At 33.1% G+C, this 24,250-nt stretch overlaps 1 protein-coding gene across 1 annotated transcript in view; it reads right to left on the reverse strand.

Annotated features, from left to right (window-relative positions):
- Positions 1–24,250, reverse strand: part of LOC123678486 (nuclear receptor coactivator 7) — a 275,490-nt gene that overhangs the window by 233,185 nt on the left and 18,055 nt on the right. Inside the window, exon 2 of the mRNA XM_045615528.1 lies at positions 20,037–20,175. Coding sequence (XP_045471484.1) covers positions 20,037–20,149 — 113 coding nt within the window. The 5' untranslated portion in view covers positions 20,150–20,175. The remainder of the gene's footprint in view (positions 1–20,036; positions 20,176–24,250) is intronic.

The raw sequence follows: 24,250 nt of genomic DNA on the forward strand, positions 1-24,250 counted from the left end.
TTATTTACTAAAAGTCGAATTGCTATAAATATTATAGAAACTCATACAAGCTGCTTTCGAGTTTATGCTTTTGGTAATACCATTAGAACGAAATATTGCCAATCAGTAACACTTTTTACTACAACCTAATTTCATTATAACTAACTATTTTTTCATCGAATAGAGAAATGGTATACTGAAATTTACATAATTTTCTTGATAGTAGATCTTATTTTCAACTCTTCGACTACCATCTGTTACAGTTCAAGGCATTATTTCGCATTTAAATGCGCACATTACAGAAAACTCTATCTGACGTCAACAAATTCGGTTACGATCTGATACTGGGAGAAAACATATCTGGTGCACCCACAGAACATTTGTATCAATTTCAACATTCCTTATAAGAAAAATTATAACCTAACCTAACCTAACTTCCCTGGACTTCCTAGTCATAATACGGAATCCGGTTTTTTATAACCGAACAGTTCATTCTTATAAAAATAGAAATACTTCAAGAAATATGCAATTGCCAACTGAATATGATTCATTACTAGTATTACAAGTATGAATCATTACGAACTATTCATAAAGTGAAAACATATGTAAATCGATTTCCATGATGGAAATGACTGAGGTATATACGGTTTGACATGAAAAATAACATCTAGTAATTGTTGGATATTGCAAAATTTCAGTATACACGGAACCCTTTTGTCGTTTTTCCTCTGTCGGAACGATGCTTAAGAACCACTCCCATTATTTCAATTTCTGCATGTCCTACAGACCATTCTTCTGAAAGACAACCGACTGACTCCACGTTTATAGTTTGTAGAAATTCATCAGTCTAAATGGATACAATGAACAGTTCTAAAGATTACGGGATACAGCAGCAATATTCTCAGTCAAACGACGTTCACGGTTTCGATTCTCCACATCACTGACTATTCCCAATAGCTCATTAGTTTTGCGAAATGTGACTGCAAAATTTTCACCATTTTTGAACTGAATTTCAACAATTTCAATGGGTTGTTGAATGTATTCAACTTTTCCATTTTTTCATTCCATTTTTTATAGAGTAATTTTTACTTGTCAAATGTCAAAAAAGTGGGCATTTCAAAATGAAACCTCTTATTGGAAAATCCTTTATAGTGCTTTGTTTGGCGTTCAAGATTGGTCCAGATAGTACATTTCCTCACACGTCCGCATACCATAATAATATTAATCATTGTTGTTTCTTCGCCAGATTCTACGCAGCAATCGCATTCACCACAACCCGAGTTTTTTCCTTTCTCAAATAATGAAAGTCAGTACCAAATATGTAACGAGTCAATTACAAACTACTAAAGCACTAACCTTACTGAACTCGACTTATATAATGGACGTTCTAATATGTAAATGTTTTTCTCGAATCTGCGAATGAAATATACAGATGATCGTATATCGTATGGTCGGTATAATTTCCAAGGTGTACAGGTAAATTTTATGTGAAGAATTTTAATTGGTGTATCGTTTAAAAAACAAGTGAGTAGATCAGTTTGATATAATGAAATCTATCTTTTCTTAGAATTGATCGTTGTTTCTACAGAAGATGAGTGTGTGTCTACATCGTTTTGTTGTCTATAAGTAGATTGGAATTTTACGAAATGAACTCTGAAATTTTGATTGACTTATCTGAATTCGATCTCAGAGTAATAAAAATAGATAGAGGGAGCATATGTCATTTTCAGTAAGCAAATTTTGTCCCCAACATGAACTATCAAATTTGACATGAAGCGCGCGGAAATGAAAACATATCAGTGGTACGATATTTCAATAAATTCGCTAGATTCTCTAAAAAGAATGCACTTCTTATGTCCGATAATGAATCAACTTTTCATATTAACTCAAAAAATATTGAAATGAATACCTAAATATATGAGAAATTCAGAAAACAAACTTCAAGCGCGCCAAAACACGTGCAACAACCGATAACACTAGGAGAGCAAAACCCAATAATTCTATTGCATTCATCGTGAATATGGAATTAGATATTTATAATACAAGTGCTGAAGTTATTGATATTCTTCCAAAAGTTCAAAATGAACGAGTGGTGGAATGAGCCTTCTGTACGAGTTTTAAACATTATTTTCCCGAATTCACTACCTTTTTATTGAAATTAACGGAAATTTCCATAAATATCTATTAGTGATGTGTGCATTGAAATATGTTGGTTGGCAGAAAAGTTTTCTGTATCACAAATTCGACAGATAATAGATAAATCCGTTCCAGTTTATTTTGTTCCACAAGATGTACCTGAATAAACTGATTTGCCACATAATTAGAGAAAAGTATATCCAGAATTTTGTTATTTGAATATCGGAAATTCAATTCGTGAAATCAAATTAGAGTAGCTTTGATAATGAAAACACCTGTCACATGTAAAGCAATCAGATATTTAAATTTCTATGGTCATAGAGTATTATTGCTAGTCTGTCTAGAAACAGATCGAATGAAATTGACCCTAGGTAAAACATAAATTCATAAAATCTCGAATAACTCTTGAATTATTGAATTTGGAAGCATAATCATGTTTGGACACTACAGTGCATCCCATTTTGGGTGAGACAGCCAGGTTTCTCGCTTGTTATTTAAGATAGAGCCTTGCGGTTTTCACGTTCCTGTCCTACTTTTTCGTGAAACTCAAGTTGGTCTAATCAGATTCTGTATAACTTTTTCCGTTCAAAAGATACAGGGTGATTTTGGAAATTGATACTTTTCGGACCCCTTCTTTATCTCCGAAATTATAAGAAATAATGCTGAGCTGAAAACTACGTCTGAATCAGAATTCTGCGTAGAATCCAGTGGCGTACTCAATTTTTTTTTTCTGGGTAAGGTTTTGAAGATTCAACACAAACCTATATTTTTTTTAATGGAACACCCTATATATCATTACTTCGTTGAATTTGTTAGTTTTTTCCCTTCAAAATGATATATGATAATATGTAGGTAGGATGTTCAGAAATGTTAAAAAAACACTAAAACGTCAAATAATGATGATTTTTTTGTAAATGGGCCATGAATTTTCTATGTTTCAATAAGAGGATTATTACTTTCGATTTTTAAAAATAGTAGGTCATTGATGACACAAACATCCTTGTTGTTATTATGGCTACTATGCATTTGGGAGCATTGTTTTATCAAGTAGGCATTGGAGGGAAAAAACCAATCTGATCTAGCTGTCATCGCTATAAATTATTGTTATTATTATTGATTCTTCTTTTCTATGGGAAATCCATTGCCCATTAACAAAAAATCATCATTATTTGATGTTTTAGTGTTTTTTAACATTTCTGAACATCCTACCTACATAGTGTCATATATCATTTTGAAGGGAAAAAAATAACGAATTCAACGAAGTAATGATACACATAGTGTTCCATTTAAAAAAACATAAGTTTGTGTTGAATCTTCTAAACCATACCCCGAAAAAAAATAATGAATACGCCACTGTATTCTACGCAGAATTCTGATTCAGAAGTAGTTTTTACCTCAGCATTATTTCTAATAACTTCGGAGATAAAGAAGGGGTCCGAAAAGTATCAATTTCCAAAATCACCCTGTATCTTTTGAACGGAAACAGTTATGCAAAATCTGATTAGGCCAACTTGAGTTTCACGAAAAAGTAGGACAGGAACGTGAAAACCCCAAGGCTCTATCTTAAATAACAAGCGAGAAACCTGGCTGATTCACCCAAAATGGGATGCACTGTACACTTATTTTTTACCGTAGGATCCAACGAAACCACAAAAGAATAGAGTTCTATTTTGAAAATCGAAAGTAATGATCAAATATTGTTTACAATTTTTGGCACAATATTTGAAACACCCTGTGATGATATTTCTCAAGTTCAAGATAAGCACGATATTCCTACATCATTCTAGTTTGCGAAAGGGAATTGACTATACGCATAGGATATTCACAGGAAAAATAATTCACAAAATAGTGACTATAGAATTTCTCTCTTTTTTTGGTTTTTCCTTAATTTTTTGAAAACTGTAAGGACTAACGAAATAATTTCAGGAAAGAGTTATTGAAAATGAAAATCTTGATAATATCTAAGACATAAAATGAAAAAAAGTTTTTTTTGAAAAATTTTTTTTTAATTCTTGTATAACCGGTAGTACCGGAACTTCGGAAATATTTCAGCTGAATAGGGCATCATGAACAATGTCATATTCCGAATTTTCAGATTTCAAATCGGCCCCGTTCTCCAGAAACGTCTAATAGGCCGTCGAACTTGAAACGCCCTGTATAAGGTTTAGTTCACTTTCGAAATTACTTTTCACCTTCAATAAGATATAGAAATACTGGTTGTGTCATTTGAAATAAGGAATGTTCTGACCAGTTTTTTGTTATTAATGTTTGAATATTAATTATTATCACTCTGTATAATCCAGAAATAAAATTTTCTTTTCTGTATAGGAGTAGGCAATATGTCTATTCGAAAAAATATTCTCTGTATCGGCAGAGTAAATGGTTTTTTTTGCAGGTGATGTTATACTGGCCATTTTCGAGAAGTTGTCAGTAATCTTAGTCTTAATTCTATTTTAATTCTATTCACTATCCCGGAACACTTCGCCTACTCCGGTTTCATATCATTAGGAAGGAATTTGATAACCTTAAATTTATAAATCTCGAAGCGTCTGGAGCGCATTCTTTTTCTAAAGAATCAGTTCTGAATCTCCAATACCCACACAATACACCTCCACATTCTCGAATCAAATAAATGTTGCACCTACAATATCTGAAATCCCAACCCAATTTATTTAACCGTCATTTGGTATCCTACTTGAGCGATTTCCTCTAAAACGTTTATTTCATCATTTCAAGTTCCCCATCTTGGTCGTTTCTTGAAATACTAAAACAGCGTTTATATCATGATTGCACGAAGAAGTGGGATACACTCAATATAGACTAATTCTTTCGTTGAGAAACTTCATTTTATGGGACTAAACGCCATTTTCAAAATTTTCAATTTATGTGCCATTATTTTTTTTTTAGCTCAAAGGGGTTCTGATATCCTTCCACTAGACAAGGAATTTGGGACAACTGATACATTCCAATAAATGAAAGAATATAATTCAAGAATCATCCTATTATTTAGAGGACCTAAATTCATTTTAGCCATCCTATGGTTTCAATAAAAACAAAGTTTGCTGGAGAACGAAAAGATAATATTTCAGGATATATCTGTAATATAACATCTGACATTCCCATATGTAACAATATCCACCCAAATTGAACTACAATTCGATCTGTTTTATGATACATCCTGTTTATTCTCACAAAAAGGAGCTCATTTTCATAAATTCGAAATAATGATAATATACCGCTATAATGATATCATTTCAGAATGCCAGAAAGGATATACGGTCATCCTAGTGAATTTAACACATTATACCTGTCGTACTTTATCAAAAATGAATAGCTGCACGATTTTATCACCTGATTTACTTACTTGTATCGGTTCTAGTTATTATCTTTAACATGAATCAACCTAGCATTTTTCATGTGCTACTAGCAGCTAGGAAAAATGGAAATACCAGGACAATGATGTAATTTACACACCTATACTACATCTACTAGATCCGTAAGTGAAACGTGGGATAATAACAAATAAAAATCGAATATTAATTCAATCAAATGAAAAGCAATTTTTTTTCTAATTACAAAGTGTTTTCAATTTATTTACCAACAATATATAGTGGGTTGTGGACATAAATAGGTAGTCAGAAGAAGGCGGAATTAATGAATTATTCATTAGGAACATCTATTATTATTGTTCATTTCAATGGATCATCATCTAGTCCCTAAAATTGCGAGCTAATTAAATCTACTTCAAAGAAAGAACAGATAATCTAATGTCCACTGAAATTGTATTATATGCAGTTGTTCATTATTATACTAAAGGTAGACATGGAGGAGACGATAAATGAAGAAATCAATTTATGTACACATATTTGTAACAAGCACTCATCTGTTCGAACAATTCCTTGAACTTGGTAAAAAGTTTCAGTCAAGGCCGTAGCCAAGAAGGGGTAAACTTATACAGGATTATAATTCCACTAATTTCATCTTCTTCAAATTGAATGGAACACCTTCTATTTCCTTGCATATTCAGAGGAATTCTCGAGGGTATTTAGTATACATGTTCTAAGCTATCTTGAGTAGTTCTCGAGTTATTTGCCATTTCTCGGAAAAAATAACTGACGAAGGTCTATAACAAATTGTGTGTTTCCCGAGCACATTGTACAAAATCAAATCTATTCTATGGAATAGTTCATTCACTTATCTACTCAATCATCTTTATATATTTCAATCATCTCAGTTTATTGTGAAAAAGAGCCAAGTATTGAGTTTATTATTTATAAAGTTTTTGTGAAAAGGTGAATTAGATCTATGAAAAATGAAATGACTTAACAAACCTATTCCATCTCGACCGACCTGTGTTATCAAAACACTCGGAGAATGTTGTTTCCAAATATAAATAAACTTCTGAAAAAAAAAAGAGGTGACTCTACCTATTACAACATGTACTCCGAAGAAATCATTTACCTCCCTTAAACGCCTCAAAACTCTACATGTCAGGAAAGACCTCAGAGTAATGATCATAGATAGAGGGAGCATATGTCATTTTCAGTGAGCAAATTTTGTTCCCAACATGAACTGTCAAATTTGACATGAAGCGCGCGGAAATGAAAACAAATCAGTGATACGATTTTTCACTCAATTCGCGAGTTTCTCCACAAAGAACGCACTTCTTATATCCCATAGTAATCAACGTTTCATATTAACTCGAAATATATGGAAAAAAATACCCAAATATGTGGGAAATTCAGAAAATAAATTTCAAGCGCGCCAAACGACGTGAAACAACCGATGAAACTAGGAAAGCAAAAGTTGCCAAACCTTGTATTTGAGCAGGTAGATACAGAAAATAATAAATATTCTGCTTATAAATTCAACAATTAGGAAAAATATCAGATTCCAAATATTCAAATTTACATATTTAATCAGGAATCACTCAAATAAATATATTTCATTCAATATAATATACATTCATAACGATATAGTAAAATTGTGCATTAGAAAATATATCACAATCAGACAACGACATCTAACCATGTTGGAGACATGTAACAATTGCGTATACTCCCTCTATTTATGTTTATTAATTACTCTATCAGTTGAGCCAATCAAGTAATTGTCAATCTTGTGACATGAAGATTATATTCCGATATTAGAGAGAGATGAAGAATTGTGTTGTTTTTCCATATTTTTCATGTATATTTTCATGAATTTATTTCATTTTGTTACTTCTTTCCATCAATGATACGAGTTCTACTATATTGGTTGGGCAGCCATGTGTTATTTATTATACTGGCGGCTTAGTAAAGACGATTTGGAGATTTTTATTTCAGGGAATGTTGACAAATGCAGCGGAGCGGAATAATCTCATATTGTTTGAATCAAAGATGAAATATGACAAGGCGGCCAGCAAACTGGGTCGAATTTCCATCCCTCAAATAGAAGCGCCTGAGACGATCACTGTTTCACCCCTAACGCCGGCCCTGCTCATAATATTGAGATATAGTAGAAAATAACAATGCAAAGTGTAAAACAGTTATTGTTAATTAAATTTTCAGACATTAACAATTTGAAAAAATCCAACCCGTTCCTTGTACCTAACCAGCTGCGGTATTACCCTGCAGTTGAAAACACTTTCACTGGTTTTGCATGACTGCAAACACGTAACCGCACAGAATGAAACATAAAAAATTCACGTTCGATAAATGTTCTCCAATTAAATTGTTGATGTTTATGTTACGTTCAAATGCCCGAAGTTATTTAAATGGGACGTTACTAATTGAATGATGAAAAATGCTCTATAAAGATAGACGTACACTTCGATTGATTCACATAAAATTGCGACAAATAGTGATAACTCTTTTACATGCATCCATTCCAAAGTCTCCAAGCTAAAATTCAACTTTGATCATCAAAATCATGACGTCACATTTGACTATTTGATATTGTATATATATATATATATATATATATATATAGTTATAAGTTTGATAAGGGGTGTGGGAAAATTACTAATGTCACTCTTCTTTATTTCATTTAGTCGACGTTTCGATCCCGATGGGGACCTTCTTCAGGACTCTACAATAGCAATAGAAAACAGTCAAAACATGGCAATCACAAAACATGTAAAAATAGTACGTACCGAAATACAGAGTTGTAAAGATCTTATTTGAACACAAATCAATAGCTCTCAAGAAAGCAATGAACAAGAACATCAACAAATTTAGCGAAAAAAGATCTGATACTTCGTTAGCACAAGAGTAGAAATCAATTATCATATGTAAATAAGGTGAACAGAATAATCAACAAATTGAGAGGTTGTCAAAAATGTTGTCAACCAGACTTGCCACAGAATACACGCACATGACAGATGAACATAGAATAGCATTAAATCACACTTGGTCGCAGTAATTCACTCTCACCGAACTCAGAACAAATGCGATTGTTGCAAGACTCCATGAACCGAATCCAATCCCCTATCACAGAAATAGTCTGGAACACAGAATTCATTATTACGTTATCCCTACGACTGCAGAACTTGTGGAAATTCTCTCTCTATTTGATCCATCCAATTCACTCCCACTAAACTGGTCATAATGAATCAAATAAGTATAGATTGGAGCTAATATTGTTTACATCCCTTCTGTTATTCATCGAACAAGTTAGGCGTTCAATATGGTACATCTCTAAGAAACATCTTTTCTTTCCACCAACGTCACATTCAAGGATTTTGGTGGAATCATAATTCATTGGGTGATCTTTGTCCCGGGTATGGTCTGCTAGGGCGCAAATCTTATTTGGATTCTTGATGTCGCTCTTGTGTTGAGCAATCCTGCTCTTCAATAGCTGAGACGTCTGACCAATATACACCTCACTACATATTGAACAAGGAATACAATATACCACACAACTCATATTATCAACAGTCATCCTATCTTTCACTCGACTGTATAGTCTGTCAATTTTAAAATAAGATTTCGGAATCAATTTGATTTTTGTGGTCTTTAGGAGGTTGATTAATGCATTAGTCATACCATTTATTAGGGGAATAGATGAGTAAAGAATTCTATCTACGTTCTCAGTGTCCACAGTGGTGGATGCGCCCCTCTCTCCATTCGTTGGCTGTCTCGAAGGAGTGGTATTGTAACAACAACCTTTTAGGGTATCCATTCTCTAGCATCAACTGTAACAATAACCTCAGATTCTGCTGCCTTAGACTTGAATGGGCAACTTTTTCGATGCGATTCTTCAATCCTAAAATCATGTTCACCTTTTGTCCATGTGGATGATTAGAAAAATAGTGTAAGTATCTCCCTGAACTTGTTGGCTTTCGGTACCAATCCAGAATCAGCCTATTTTCCAGTGTTTGAATCACCCTTGTATCCAGGAATGGGACACCACTCGCTGTTTCTTCCTCCAACGTAAACTGTATGCTAACTTCAACACACAGTATCCCTAAAACAAATGAGAATCGTATAAGAGCATATGAGTTTTTTTGAATTATTTTCACGTGTACAATACGCTCCTGGAGTTTGGCTCGTTCCTCTTGACTCGCCCTGTATATTTATGCATATGATCTCCAAGATCAAAATTGGTTAATAAATGAACGAGCGCTCAAAAACTCCTCACTCCTCACAATTTCTGGTTCAAAATTCGAAAATTTCTGAGATTGGGATAAAATGGTCTATTAGGTGAACTTGCGCACAAAAAGACTTCTAATAAGTACATAGTTTTTCATATGTAACACACCAACCTATATTTCCTATGGAAATATATGCCCCCTCCCCTCATCAACCATTAACGCCGATAAACATATAGTGCTGACAGTTCTTCATTTCTTTTTGAATAATTCAGCAATTTTCTGAGCTACTACCAACAAGCTCATCGATGTTAAAAGAACTGAACGCTAATTATCTCAATTGATTCGAAGTCCGCCTAACCCCCCGCTAATCCAATTGTACCATTTACTCGGCAAATCTGTTCGTCTGTTGATCCCTTTAATCTTTCGATTCACATGGATCTGTAACACATGCAAATGAAGCCTGTTTGCAAAGGCCAAGGTCGTTTGGTCTGACAGCGCTTTTGATTCATTGATTTCCCTGAAACTTGCAAAAATCTCCCCTTGCGACACAGCACTACTATGTTAAAAGTTGATTAAAGACAACAACAGATCTACTACGCCTTGGTCTATGATAGAACAGGAAGTTGCGACATTTCTGCCAGATGCCTGCAGGGGCGGTTGTCTGGACCTTGAGGGAAGTAGAAATATAAATATATGAGTACATGACCAGAACGAAAGAGATGAAGAAGTCGTTCAAATCTGTGTCCTCGATCAAAGAACATTGATAAAACCTGTAAGCAAGACGTGATGATTTCCTTTTTTTGCAGGCTTATTCTTCGGAACAGAGAGTTAATGTTATTTTAATTATTCTCTTTCATTTGATAATAGCAACCATTCTGGAAAAATGATCTCCATTTTTAGGAGTCAACTACAGCACTCCTTCAGCAGCTCCTTTTTCTGTCGCTCTTTTCTTTACTAGTTCCTAAAGAATGTGGTATTCATCAATGCACAAGATAAGACAAGTTTTTCTCAAACTTCTGTAATTTTATATTTTCAAGCTGAAACTAGTCTCAATCGATTGATTGACTTATGATTGGTGTATATGCAGGGTCAGTCAAACTTCAGTAGATATATGCCATCAATAAGTAATTCATTAAAGAAAGGGAAAATGTTAAAACTCCTATAATCTCATTGGAGATGTAGTATCACAAATTTTAGAAGAAAGGTACAGAAATAATTAAACGTTTGCTGACCATCACAGAATGTAAGAAGTTAGTTTCCTTCAGATAATTAATTCTCTACATTTCGAAAATAGTTAAAAGTAAGGTATAGTTCAACCTCTGTCTATCATCATGACAATCGATTGAAATCTAGTGATCTAGGAGGCTATGCAACAGGACAATTCTCTGATTCTCTGGAACTGTCTTTTAATCATCGTTCCATCATAAAGAGATAATCGATTGAAAGTCCAGAATGAGAAAGCAGTTCATCCAAAAACTAAAGTCTGGTGTGCATTATGGTCTGGTGAAATCCTTGATAGCTTTTCTTCTAACTAATTCAGTAACTATGAACGACGACCGTTATCATGCTATAATGAACCAGTTTTTCTGCCTTAATTGAAAGATATTGTTCTCGAAGACGCCACTCCATATTGCATGTAAAGCATTGACGGTCTTGAACAAGTTTTTTTGATCGAGTCAATTTCCAGTTTGATGACAATAATTGGCTGCTTCACTCTTGCGATTTGATACCATTAGACTTTGCCAGACTAGCATTGGATATAGATAACATTACCAATTATAGAACAAAATTACCAAAAAATTTGTTTCCAATACTTATATGCAATAAATAAATCGTAGAAGAATATAAATTAGATGAATTAATCAAGATTCTTTTATATAATCCGACCTAATGTCACTTTGAAGTTTTACTGTTTTTACTGCTGACATTTCAATTGAATAACTAGTATCCAATATATTTTGTGTATATTTCATTCAGCATAGACACAATAGTAATTTACGTAACAAGTCCGGAAAATAGGGTTTTTTTGGACGAATAGACAAAAGTCTGTGAGTCCAAAAAAACCATTTTCGGGCGTGTTGCGTACAATATTTTTTCGGCAACCATGTAGAATAACACTATCGCTGCTGCTTTCCATATTTTATTGCGATTGCGATCAAAAAACATGCAAATTTTTGACTACTAATTTCATATGAAGTGTCAGCCGTTATCTCGGTTGCTATGGATTCTATGATTCTTTTCCGGCCTAGTCCGGGAAGTACGTACTTTCCGGACTAGGCCGGGAAATGCTTCTTTCTCAGAGAAAAAGCGTCCGGGAAGTGAGAACTTCCCGGACGTTTGCCGAAAAAATATATAATGAAAGGTTATATGATAATTTACTTAATTGCCAAGTCCTAAGCGGGACCTATGAGGATTTTTGCACTGGATTTGAAATATATATTTGTGACAAAACCTTCACTACTTTTGATATATACTTTTTTGTACAATTCCAATTGCCAAATATTAAAGTCAACCACAAAATAATTAAATCATCTAAAACTGTATAAGTTGATTAAACAGTTAATGAACTGAATAACTAAATCAACATAAATACAGACGTACGTTGCGGAATTTTTGTATTTTTCAATACAATTTTCCGTGATTAGTGCCTTATAGCTCAAAAAACTCACTGAATTTACAAACTTACAACTTAGTTTTTTCCTTTTACTTTTCTGTGAAATGGGTATACAAATCAACATTGACAATTGAAATAACAATTTAAGATTTAATTTTATCTTTTGGTGGATGTTGACTCTATAATCAATGAATAATGACTTCAAATTCAAAATACAACAAAAAAGGATTTGAATTTGAATACAGGATGAGTCTTTAAATTGTACATATATTCTAACTGAAGATTCCTGAGGTCAAAGGAAACACTTTCCTCCTTTACCATTTTTTCCGATTCAGCTCGGTTGAAAAGATATAGGCTGTTGAAAATCCATTAAAAAAATGTTATTTATATTTTTATTTCGCATATGGATATTTTCCGAATATAAAATTCCATCGAGGTCCGGTCAAATCCAGGATGCTCGCTATACTAAGTGAGAAACAAAAAATTTGAATCGGAAAATGGTAAGAAAGAATGTGTTTCTTTTGCCTTAGAAATCTTCGGTTGAAATATGTGTACAAGTCAAAGACTCACCATGTATAGAATAAAATTCTATTATTCGACTTAAACCTTAAGTTAATTGTCGAAAAGAGTTTTTGTTTTAGGAAATAGTACCTAGATGTATTCCTACATAACCGGAGAGAGTTTTATCTAGCTTATTCCACAATAATGAAATTGAGGATCGACGCGACTTGTATAACTAGCAAACTTTTAAGTAACAATTTCACTGAATGTGAAGAACTTCAGTTTATAAAATCGTAAAGGGATTCCAGATTTCTCCAATTCTCTAGTTATGTTGGAAGTTTTTCTCTCCTTCGGATAGCTTTGCTGTTGTAGTCGTTGCCAGGACCAATGCCGTCCTCGTTATATGTTTGGCAACATTTTCAGCGCAACCTGTATTTTAATTTAATCTATACGCCCGTAATTTATGACATGTAATCGCAATTCTGAACCTGTCCAGCAGGTAAAATTCGGATTTGATGACGGCAAAAAAAGAATGATCTGGTTTCGAGCCTTCAGATTAGCTACGCCTTCCTTGGTCCGAATCCGTTCAGGATGGATTCAGGTTATTCCTCCAGTTCAGATCGAAGACGCAGAAATCGTTATCGATTTTTATGGTCGTGCTAATTGAGGAAATGAATATTCTGATGGTTAAAAGGTGCTCATTGTTTTTGTTCCTTATCTACGTTATTCGTCGAATAGAAGGTTGATGTAGTAGGTTTTATAGTCAAAGAATACATGATGCCTTTTGTAAAATATTTTGGATTTCAGATACATAACCTTTTTTTGCCCTATTCTATTATGGGGCGGGAGTTAGGAGGGTAATTATTGATACCACTTGATTTGCGAATCTAAAGAAGAGAGTTGATGATTTTGTAGTTCGAAAACTTTTCAATTACGGATGAATTTTTATGGCTGTGATATCATTATAGAATATCATAATGTTTTATACTTAGTTATCGAAGTTAGTTGTCAATCAATTGAGATAGAATATTCTTTTCGTATCTGAATAACACCGAAAAAATGTGAGGGTTAATATTCGACTTTGTATCAATAATGTATTACTGTTCTTTGGAATTGTCCGAAGTGGTTGATATACGACTTTATACATCTAATAATCAAAGTTCTTCTATCCAATGATTATTTAATCGAAAGAACAAACATCAAGTTTAAAATTGTGATATTGATGAATAGGGATTCATAAATATTATCAATAAATAGGAGTATACGTTAAGGAACAAAATTTCATTATATTAATGAAGAAGTACCTTGTATCAATGAAATCAAGTTGATGATCGTCATTTCTTAATACAATTGACAAATTTTCTTCAGTATGCGAAAACCATTTCAAGTGCTCTAATTTCTCAAAAGAGGAAAAGCTAACGCCAGGAGTGGTATACCGTACATTTTGCCGGGAGCCAAATTGAGGGGCGCAAAGTCAGTTAATGAAAAAAGACTTTGGCACCTTTAAGAACCACATTGTCTCTTTACTATAATCTTATAAATAGAGCGTCGAACTTTTGAACGTTCTTTGATAAAAACGTCGTTTAATAAATTTGACGAATGATTTTAAATTGAAAAATACGTTTTCATATTATATCAATAATATGCCTGAGGGGAATAATAGAGGCTCCTTTGAAGAAAATTGGTATAAATTAGACAAACCAGGGCGGCGATAATTTATTTTGCCGGAGCGCTAAAATGTCTGGCAACGGCCCTGTGTTCAGTAGAGATGAGGCAACAACTGAGTGCTTGTCAACATTATCGTCTGTCAAGGATTTACGTCTAGGGTGTGGTGAGTAAATGCTGACTTTTCTTTTTTTTTTGTTCACCCCTGTATAAAACAAAAACGGAGTAACTGAGAACAGCATCCTCCTAATTATCAATTGTTCCGACATAATAAATAGTAAACTTCGCTTATTCTAAATTGGAAGGGAGGGAATGAAGAAGAAATTATTATATGAAATAATGAAGAGATACAATATGGGTATTAAGTTATTTCTATATAGTAATAATATTATGTGAATAAGTATTTGTTGTATCCGCAAGCTGTTTTTTCTTTCGAACTAGCGACAAGACGAATCAACTCGGCCGTGAAAACGGACAATAATTCTATTTATAAGAAGAGAAAATACAGGGAATAATAAACGGCAATTATAGAGAGAACCGTCCATTCCCAGCAAATAAAATGTAATTGCCACGTTTATGGAAAATACTTTCACGTGAATAATGTGATCAGTTTCGATTTTGCCATCTACAGATGTTGTGTAGGCCTAAATTTTCTCCAAAAAGGATGGTCGACCAAAAATATTTATCATTTATTATTTATTATCAGAAAACGTGATTTCGGCCGACCTTTTGTAATTTAAACAAATTTTCTAAAAAAGGTCAAATTTGATTTAGATTATAATTCATGCTTTTTCATCGCTCAGATAATATTCATATCCAGAGTTATCCATGTCGTGGTCCAGATTTCACAGCCGTTTCAATGACATATGTCAAACAGAACTGTCATCCGAAACATTATATGCTTATCCATTTAAAAATATGGATCGTTCATATTTACTGAAAACTTACTACAAAAACAATAATTCTTTAGTCAGTACTTACGTTTTGTGCATTACAAGCAGATTATAGTCGACATAATTGTCCATGTCAGCGTAGAATTACTAAGACAACAGAAAAAATCGAAGCGACCGGATGTGTTACTGATATCTTAAAGCCCACACATCATCTAAATGAACGCTCGCCCGAAAATATTGCTGCTGTAAGTGTTGAAGAAGACCAAATTTATCCATTCTTGGGTGCGCATAACATTTGGGCCGCTTTTACGGCAATCTATGGCGTATTTTACAACTGGATTTACATCTCCATTCTTATAAGGTTGACTTGACACAAAAATTGAAGCCAGCTAACAATGAAATGTGCAGAACATACAGGGTGATTCACCGGGATGGCCTATTAGAGGTTTATGGAAAACTAATCATAATTTTGAGCTGAAAATTTGCATATTGGGGTTGAGACAATGATCTTTCTCCCTAAAATATTTTCAGATCTCTACAATTTCCGGTTATACCGGAAACAGACTTCTACTTCCTTATTTCAAATGGCCACCCAGTATATTATTGCATCATTAGATACCTTTTTCGATAGCAATTTTGGTAATATGCCATACCTTGGGTGAAAATTCAACGGTTCATGAGTTATTGGGATTCTCATGAAAAAAAAGGTGGCGATGAACTCTCACATTTTTTTGATTATTTCAGCAGAAAAGTTTTTGCCGAAAAATTTTTTCTCTTTTTTGATTCCGCAAATATGTAGTATTATAAGACTGTTTTCGGCTTGGACCAAAAATGTACAGGGTGTTTATGAGAGGATCATGGACTTGGACAACTCAAATTCATCAAAACTCAAGATTTTCAAATATTTTTTATTATTTCAATCGATTCTACGTACAAAAATAGTGCGGGTTACTCAAGCAAACCCTATACCTTAAATGAATACTTCAAGAGTTATCAGGGAAGAACTTCAAATGAGGAAAAACCGCTATTTATAAATGTGTTAATAACTGTCTGTTACTACCGGAAAAAAAAAATCGTTGTTTGGATAACTAAATTTTACATTTCATGAATTTTAATAAATTTTTGTGTTGGGATTATTGAGAAATCCATAAACCAATACAATTTTCAATTACGAATAATTCATTACAATTCTTGATATGTCAAATTTAGTTAAGAAAACATCAAATTTCAGTTTCTTCCTGTGTTTTTCTGAAATCGCAGACTACTCCACACAGTTATAAATATCGGTCTTTCCTCATTTAAAGTTCTTCCTCGATAACTCATAAAGTATTCATTTTAGGTATAGGGTTTGCTTAAGTATCCCCCACTATTTTTGGACGTAGAATTGACTGAAATAATAAAAAATATAGGTTCTAATTCGAAAATCTTGAGTTTTGATGAATTTGAGTTGTCCAAGTTCATGATCCTCTTATAAACACCCTGTAGATTTTTGGCCCAAACCACAAACAGTCTTATAATACTACGTATTTGCGAAATCGAAAAAGAAAAAAAAAATTTCGGAAAAAGCTTTTTCTGCTGAAATATTCAAAAAAATGTGAGTCCTCATCGCCACCTTTTTTTTCATAAGAATCCCAATAACTCATGAACCGTTGAATTTCACCCAAGGTATGGCATATTGCCGAAATTGCCATCGAAAAAGCTTTCTAACGATGCAATAATATAGTGGGTGTGACATTTGAAATAAGGAAGTAGAAGTCTGTTTCCGGTATAACCGGAAGTTGTAGAGATCTGAAAATATTTTAGAGATAAAGATCACTGTCTCAAACCCCGATATGCAACTTTTCAGCTCAAAATTATGATTAGTTTTCCATAAACGTCTAATAGGCCATCCCGGTGAATCACCCTGTATTCCGATTGGGTGCTTGTACAACAACGTTCAGATGACGAAGCACATTTTTCACTTAATGACTATACAAACAAGCAAAATTGTCACATATGGGGCAGTGAATATCATCTGATCCTGATGTTATTGTTGAGAGGACTTAACATCCACAAAAAGTCACTATATGGTGTGCAACTTGGTCTGGTGGAGTGAGTGTCCCGTACTTCTTTGAAAATGAAGAAGGAGTGACTCAAACCGTCAACTCTCATCACCATAGTCAGATTATTACCTATCGTTATTTTTGGCCTGAAATTAATGATATTGAATTGGAAAAGATGTGGTTCCAGCAAGATGATGCAACAAGCAACACAACACTAACGGTTTTGACTTTATTGGAAGAAAATTCCCAGGAAGCGTAATTTCTTATTGCAGCGATGTGGATTGACTACCAAGATCTTGTGATTTGTCATCTTTGGATTTTTTGTAGAGTTATGCGAAGGATTGTGTTTATACGGCTAACCCTGAAACTATTGACTATCTGAAAACCAACATCCATCAAGTTATTTGTGAGATATTGCCCGAAATGTGCCGACGAGTTATCGAAAATCAGCTCACGAGGATCAATTCCTCTAAGAGATCACGCGGAGAACATTTAAATAATGTTGCATTTCACACATAATGGCAAAGTCCAAGCCTTATTTTGAAATAAAAATTTGGCCGATTCCTGAATGAATGTGCATTTTATTTTGTTTCGGAACCACAAAATATTGTGAACTGACACTGACTCTGACTAACACTGAATGTCTTAAAATTATGAATTAAAAAAGTTGAAGAATGAAATGAAAAAAAAATACTATATGAAAAAGCATACTATGGATACTATGGATGAATTTTGGTTAAGTCATTTTGAATAGTAGTTATCCTTAAATATGATGTTTGTGATATAGTTAAATGTTAATTTATTGAACTATATTTTTGTACATTTATATTTTAACTGGTTGATCTCTATCTTTCGGGATATTTAGCACTTTTTACTTGTAACAACGCCTCATGTAGAATACTCATTTCAATTTCCACTTTTCAAATAAGAAAATCTGATCGACTCCATACCGATCAAGAAAATTAGCCTAGTTATTTGAAGAAGCGAGACAAATAACATCACCAATTACTCATTCCGCATTTTACAAAGAATGAACGATGGTGCGCTGAAAGTGAAAGATACAAATCTTCAAAATCTTGCTTGAGTAGCAGTCGCCTGTTAAGCCGGTGAATAATATTAGTAAGTGGGTTACTCTCAATTTCAACCGCATCATCGGTATCGGTAATACAGTAACCGTTCTTTACCCCGGAGGCGACATCATTTTGCTACGTTAAATTGACGCGGATATCCATTTTGTAATAACCTAAAACTTGTATGGGTATGAGATCTATCAGAAAACGAGGTATGGGCTCTCATGCGAGTCGGCGGATACGCTCGTGAAAGCACAATTAATGAAGAGTCTCTCCGTTTGCAGGTTAGGCTAGGTTAGGAGAATAGTCCCCTGACAATATTTATATCGGATATTAATCCTATCAATCTTTCAAAATAATCAGCAAAATCATATATTCAACACGTTATTCTTAGGGGTTGTATCAAATTGTATATTAATACTTACTTTCTTTTAGAGAATATGATCTTTCAGATATTTATATTGAACAGAACGGAATTATAGATATAAACAATGATCCACTGTTAATTTATTTCATCCCAATTTTGTTATGATCTATCACCATAGACCTATAATAACATGGACTGGGCGTTAGAGAGTGTATTGTGACAAGGATGGAAGCTTTAAAGGCAAAACATTGATTTTTTGAACTGATTGTAAGAACTGAGGTGAAAAACAAGAAGGGATTTATCGTTTGTTTTATTGAATATTTTCACAGGTTTCCAAGAAATTGAATTAAATGGGTGATGGAAATATGGAGTAAAGACAAAAAACCTGCTACCACAACCGTAATATGTAGTAATCACTTCAAAACAGAGGGCTATTATGTCAATCCCTATATATAGGGATTACCTGTACCATACAATTCCTAAATGTGATTTATTTAGCTATTTCAATACTATTCTCATCCGAAGATCTCAATAATTCTCTCAAAAAAAAATTAAAAGCGCGTTATTTCCATAGCCCTATCAAGCTATTTCAATTCTATTTCCATCCGAATAACTCAATACTTCTCATTAAAAAAATGAAAAACGCACTATTCCCACAGCCATTCAGCTATTTCAATAATCAACTAATGCGAAAAACACAATATTTCTTAAAAAAAAAAATTAAAACGCGTTATTCCCAAAGTAAATTCGCATTCACTTCCCTTCTGATTTCCATCCCTCACAACACCTCTCTCTTTTTGATAGTCTGCAGAGCGAAGCGAGTAGAAGCCACGTGAGGGCCAGTCCATGTTATTATAGGTCTATAGTCTATCACTGATTCGTCAAAACCTTAGAATATAGATAGATAGATATTATCTTAGAATATAGATATAGATTATTAATGTTCTAAGGATATTATTTATGTTCTAAGGTCAAAACATGGACCTATAATAACATTATAGGTTATATATATTTTAGGTCTATGGGTCAAAACAATTGAAAAAGCAAGGCAGAAAACTGTAACTCAATAGTTTCTTACAGAATTCTACTATCAGACTCAAAATAGCATGCTAAGTAATAAAATTGTGCCATATCAAGGTCAAGGCAAATCTAAACTACATAATTACATTGAAAGCAAAATAAGATACACTTACTGTCTGTGCGTGCCATCTTTGAACAATGCAGGCAAGCCTCTCAATGAAGAGAAACGAGCACCTAGAGAATTAGAACGGTGCTGCCTTGGCTCACCGCCAGAGTGCGCAGACATCTTAACACGAGCACAATTAAACTAATCTGTAAATAAAGAAACAAAACGAAATAAAAATAAAGAAAAAAATAAAAATAACATGAAAGCAAGAAATATTTTGCGTAATCGATGATTAGTTGTAAGCGGCTGAATACGACGTTTTCAGGAGAAACACTTCAATATGTAAGCTCATCCACCATTGCGTATTCGCCATTTTCTAAGTTCTCTAAGTCCTTGTTTTTAAGCCATCAATTGATGTAATAAACACAATGATCAACAACAACGTATTAGGCTGAGTAATCATCTCCATTGTTATAAAGTTTCATAACAGTATCAACTTCCTTGAAGGGGTCCAATGGGAAATGAACGAGTATAAAGTTAGTGATATTTAAGATGTTGAGTAATGCTACTAGAATGAAAAAAAGTCCAGTGGCTGATTTTGGTCTCTCGAATAATGTTCTGAATATTTGCTGAATGAAAAAGGATGAAGCATATAGTTTATAAAACAATTGGTCAAATGCTGCAATTTCCATAAAGATTCATTATTATCTATCATCTGTACTTACTGATACCTATAGGCCACATAATAATTTTAGAACCATTAAAAAAGGAGTTTGATTCATAGTTTGTCAATTTTTTCAAATTTGTTCTCTTAATTTTCAGCAATTAATTATTTTATTTTCTAGCTGGGAACGTTTCAAGAAAAGATTTTGGACCGTAGACGAATTCATTTTCTCGCTTTTTGTGGCTTTTTTTTTCATTTCTCCGAACACTAGGTATATCGCCAGAAATTATACATGGTGTTCCTAAATTGGAGATACAAAGGAAAATGAGAGATACCATGGATGATTTCAGGACAAAAAATCCTTTATTCATATTATTTTGTTTTTGTGATTATTAAAGCAGTTTATCGATTCTTCATTAATTTCCGAGATTGAATAAATAAGTACCAAGAATTATAATCGATTTATTCATCACAGGATCTTTATAATAATTTGGATTTTCCAGATGATTATTAGAGAATTGTTTGAATTTTTTTCTTGAAATCGGAAGCAAATACGACAAAACCACAAGATACCAAAAAGCAGAATACTGTGGACCAAAGCTTCTTCTTACATTTTTTTAAACTACCAGTTATCCATCAAAAAAAAAATCTGGAAGAAAGAAGCAGGCACAGTTTCAGAAAAAATCTACCTCACTGTGTAGATTAGAATTAGCATATTTCATGATGAAAACTTTAAATTGGAATATGTTTGCCAAATTTGAGTTGAATATCTTTTGGAGAGAAGGTAAAAAAATTATTGAAAAAAAAAACAAACCGTTACATCCTGTACCTCGACAGCATGTCGATGTTTATGGGTCTTTTTTTTTATTGTTCCGATGAATCTATGATTTTTGTTTCTACCTACAATTGAAGAACATCCTGTATAATCGGATCATATAATGAAAAACAAGAAATAATCTTTCATAAACTCTTCAAATGTTCTTATAATAGCATCAGCAAATCAGAAAATATCATCATATCCAAATTTTTTTATATTATTTTTGTTTGTTTGAATATAGTTAAATACTTAGTGACAATCTCAAATATGCCCCTACCATAGATTATTAATATACAGGATGTTTCTAAATTAGACCTTCTCACCTTACTTCATTTTTCGTCACATTCTACGTTGACCTAGTTTGATTTAAATTTTGGATTATTTTCATCAGAAAAGGATATTATGATATGTATGAAAAAAGTAGAACTAAGGTGTATTAGATGTTGGATAAGAATTAGTATGATTTGAAAGTTGGTATAAGAAAAAAAGAAAAGGAAATTTCTGATATAAATTTGCCTGCAAGTTTCGAATTCCAGAATTTATGTATCATAAAATTATTTCGAATACTTGCCAAATTCCTTCTTCATTTCCTTAAAAAGTTTTCGTTAGAATACGAGGACTCTATAGCTTCGTTTCAGCATATTTTGATTTGAAAAGGGACTGAAGCCAAGAGAGGAAAGTTACAAATTGAATATATTTTTATTGCAATTAAACTCAAAATTTCAGTAGGAAAAGTATTCATACATTATGTTTGAAATGACCTTCACCACTCCTTATACAAGCATCTGCCCTCTTCCTTATTTCTTCAGTTGTTACTTTCCGCCTGACATTTACTGTCAATTTTCTCGCTGCTTCATCTATTCTAACGGTGGTAGATCCGGACTTCTCGCTGGTTACGAAAATAATCCAAAATTACAATCAAATTTGGTCAACGTAGAAAAAATTGATGATAAATAAGTAAGTGAGAGAAGAGTAAAGTGAGAAATCTTTTAAAAATTAATTGAAAAAAGAACCCAAATATCTAGTAAACTGTTGATTTTTGGTCATCACTAAATATGGCTTAAACGACAGTAAATGAGTCATATTAACACGTCCTCCAAGATTCCCGTCTAATTTGGAAACACCCTGTATTTATTATTAGTCCATGGTCTCCACATATCATATCGTATCACCATCAAGAACAAGTGATTACATAAGTGAGCCCATGGCCTACCACGGAGGTTCGCCAAGATATTAATTATAATCTTGATAAAAACAAATAGTTTACGATTTAAAGAGTAACAATGGATGTAATTGAGGACCACGCTCCTGGTACATTTTATCACTCATTAAACATTTCTGCCGGGAGCACACGAGAGGTATAAGAAAATGAATAAGACAATATCACACTCACTGAAACTTCAACTACTCGGTAATATATGGATAGATTTAAACTGCCAACAATGGGAGAGGAAACGTGCCTAGGCACAAATATGTAGCATTTTATTGGGCTATTCAGAATTTAATGTTTCCTCATAGACCTCATATAGTTTTACCGTCTCTTATTATTTTTCACATAAATGACTCCGTTTGGGATACGAGTATTATGTACAGAGAATATCTCGAAAAATCTAACGTATTCCTCAGCTACCTCGGAATTAAACACAAATCATCAATTTATATAGGGTGTTCCTAAATTGGATGTACAAAAGAAAATGAGATAATTTCAAGAAAAAAAATTCTTTCAAAAATGGAGCTACAAACGCTTTATTTTCGGGATACAGGGTGTTAAATTTTTTTTTCGTTTTTTTTTTGTGATAGCATTTGAACTTCAGAATATATTCAACTAAAATTTGATACTGATACATAGATACTGAAAATAAGAGTTTCGATCACGTGATATGCTAATTTCAAATGCAAATCTTTAGGGTGATATTTTTTCTGGAGCAGTGCCCGTATTTTTCCGAGCTTTTTTCCTCCAGAACTTTTTTTGATGCTCCATTGGTAGTCTGAAAAAATGTAAAAAGAAACTCTGCTTCAGTATCAAATTTTTTGGTTTCTAATAGTTTTGTCGTATCTGCTACCTATACAGAAAGATGCAAGTTAGATTACTATGATCCACAATGATGATTTGTCCAATGTCATTTGAGATCTGCAAAACAAAAGGAATTTGTGATTAATAAATTTTACCGTTTTTCTTTCGAATGAAAAATAGATACTACCTGGTCCTGAACAATTATTTCAAAATTGTATCCCACTCATATATATATAGATATGCATTGATTTGCATTTTCATCAGCAAATCATGACGTACTCCCAATTGTTCATGAACTGCAGCTGATATTTTGATTTTAATCAGCACAATTTTTCATATTCTGAAAATAAACCAAACTCAATTAACATTCATCACTTATTTACAGGAAATTGTGATAAAAAAATGTATTAATATTTCTAAAATAATTAGAAATTTCTAGAAAATCTTTAGTACCGAGCTAATTATTTGCGAAATATTAACGCATTTTTTGTGAGAATTTTGATGAAAATATAAATTCAAAAATACCTATTCCTCAAAGGAATAATACAAAAATATCGAGCTGAATTGCAATAGTAGAAGACACCAAAAGCATCATGAAAAGAAAAATGAAATCCGAATTGATGGAAAAAATTAAGCAGATATATGAGTTTAAACTATTTCTCAATAGAAGCTTACCTTTAAATGTTCCAATCAGACACTCCATGTATCCCTAATTCCTCATTAAATTTTGCATTTTGCAGTACGTGATCAATCACTAACACACAATCAAAACTTTCGTTGACTTAT

Source organism: Harmonia axyridis, chromosome 4 (assembly GCF_914767665.1).
Source record: "Harmonia axyridis chromosome 4, icHarAxyr1.1, whole genome shotgun sequence".
Classification (NCBI taxonomy): Eukaryota; Metazoa; Arthropoda; class Insecta; order Coleoptera; family Coccinellidae; genus Harmonia; species Harmonia axyridis.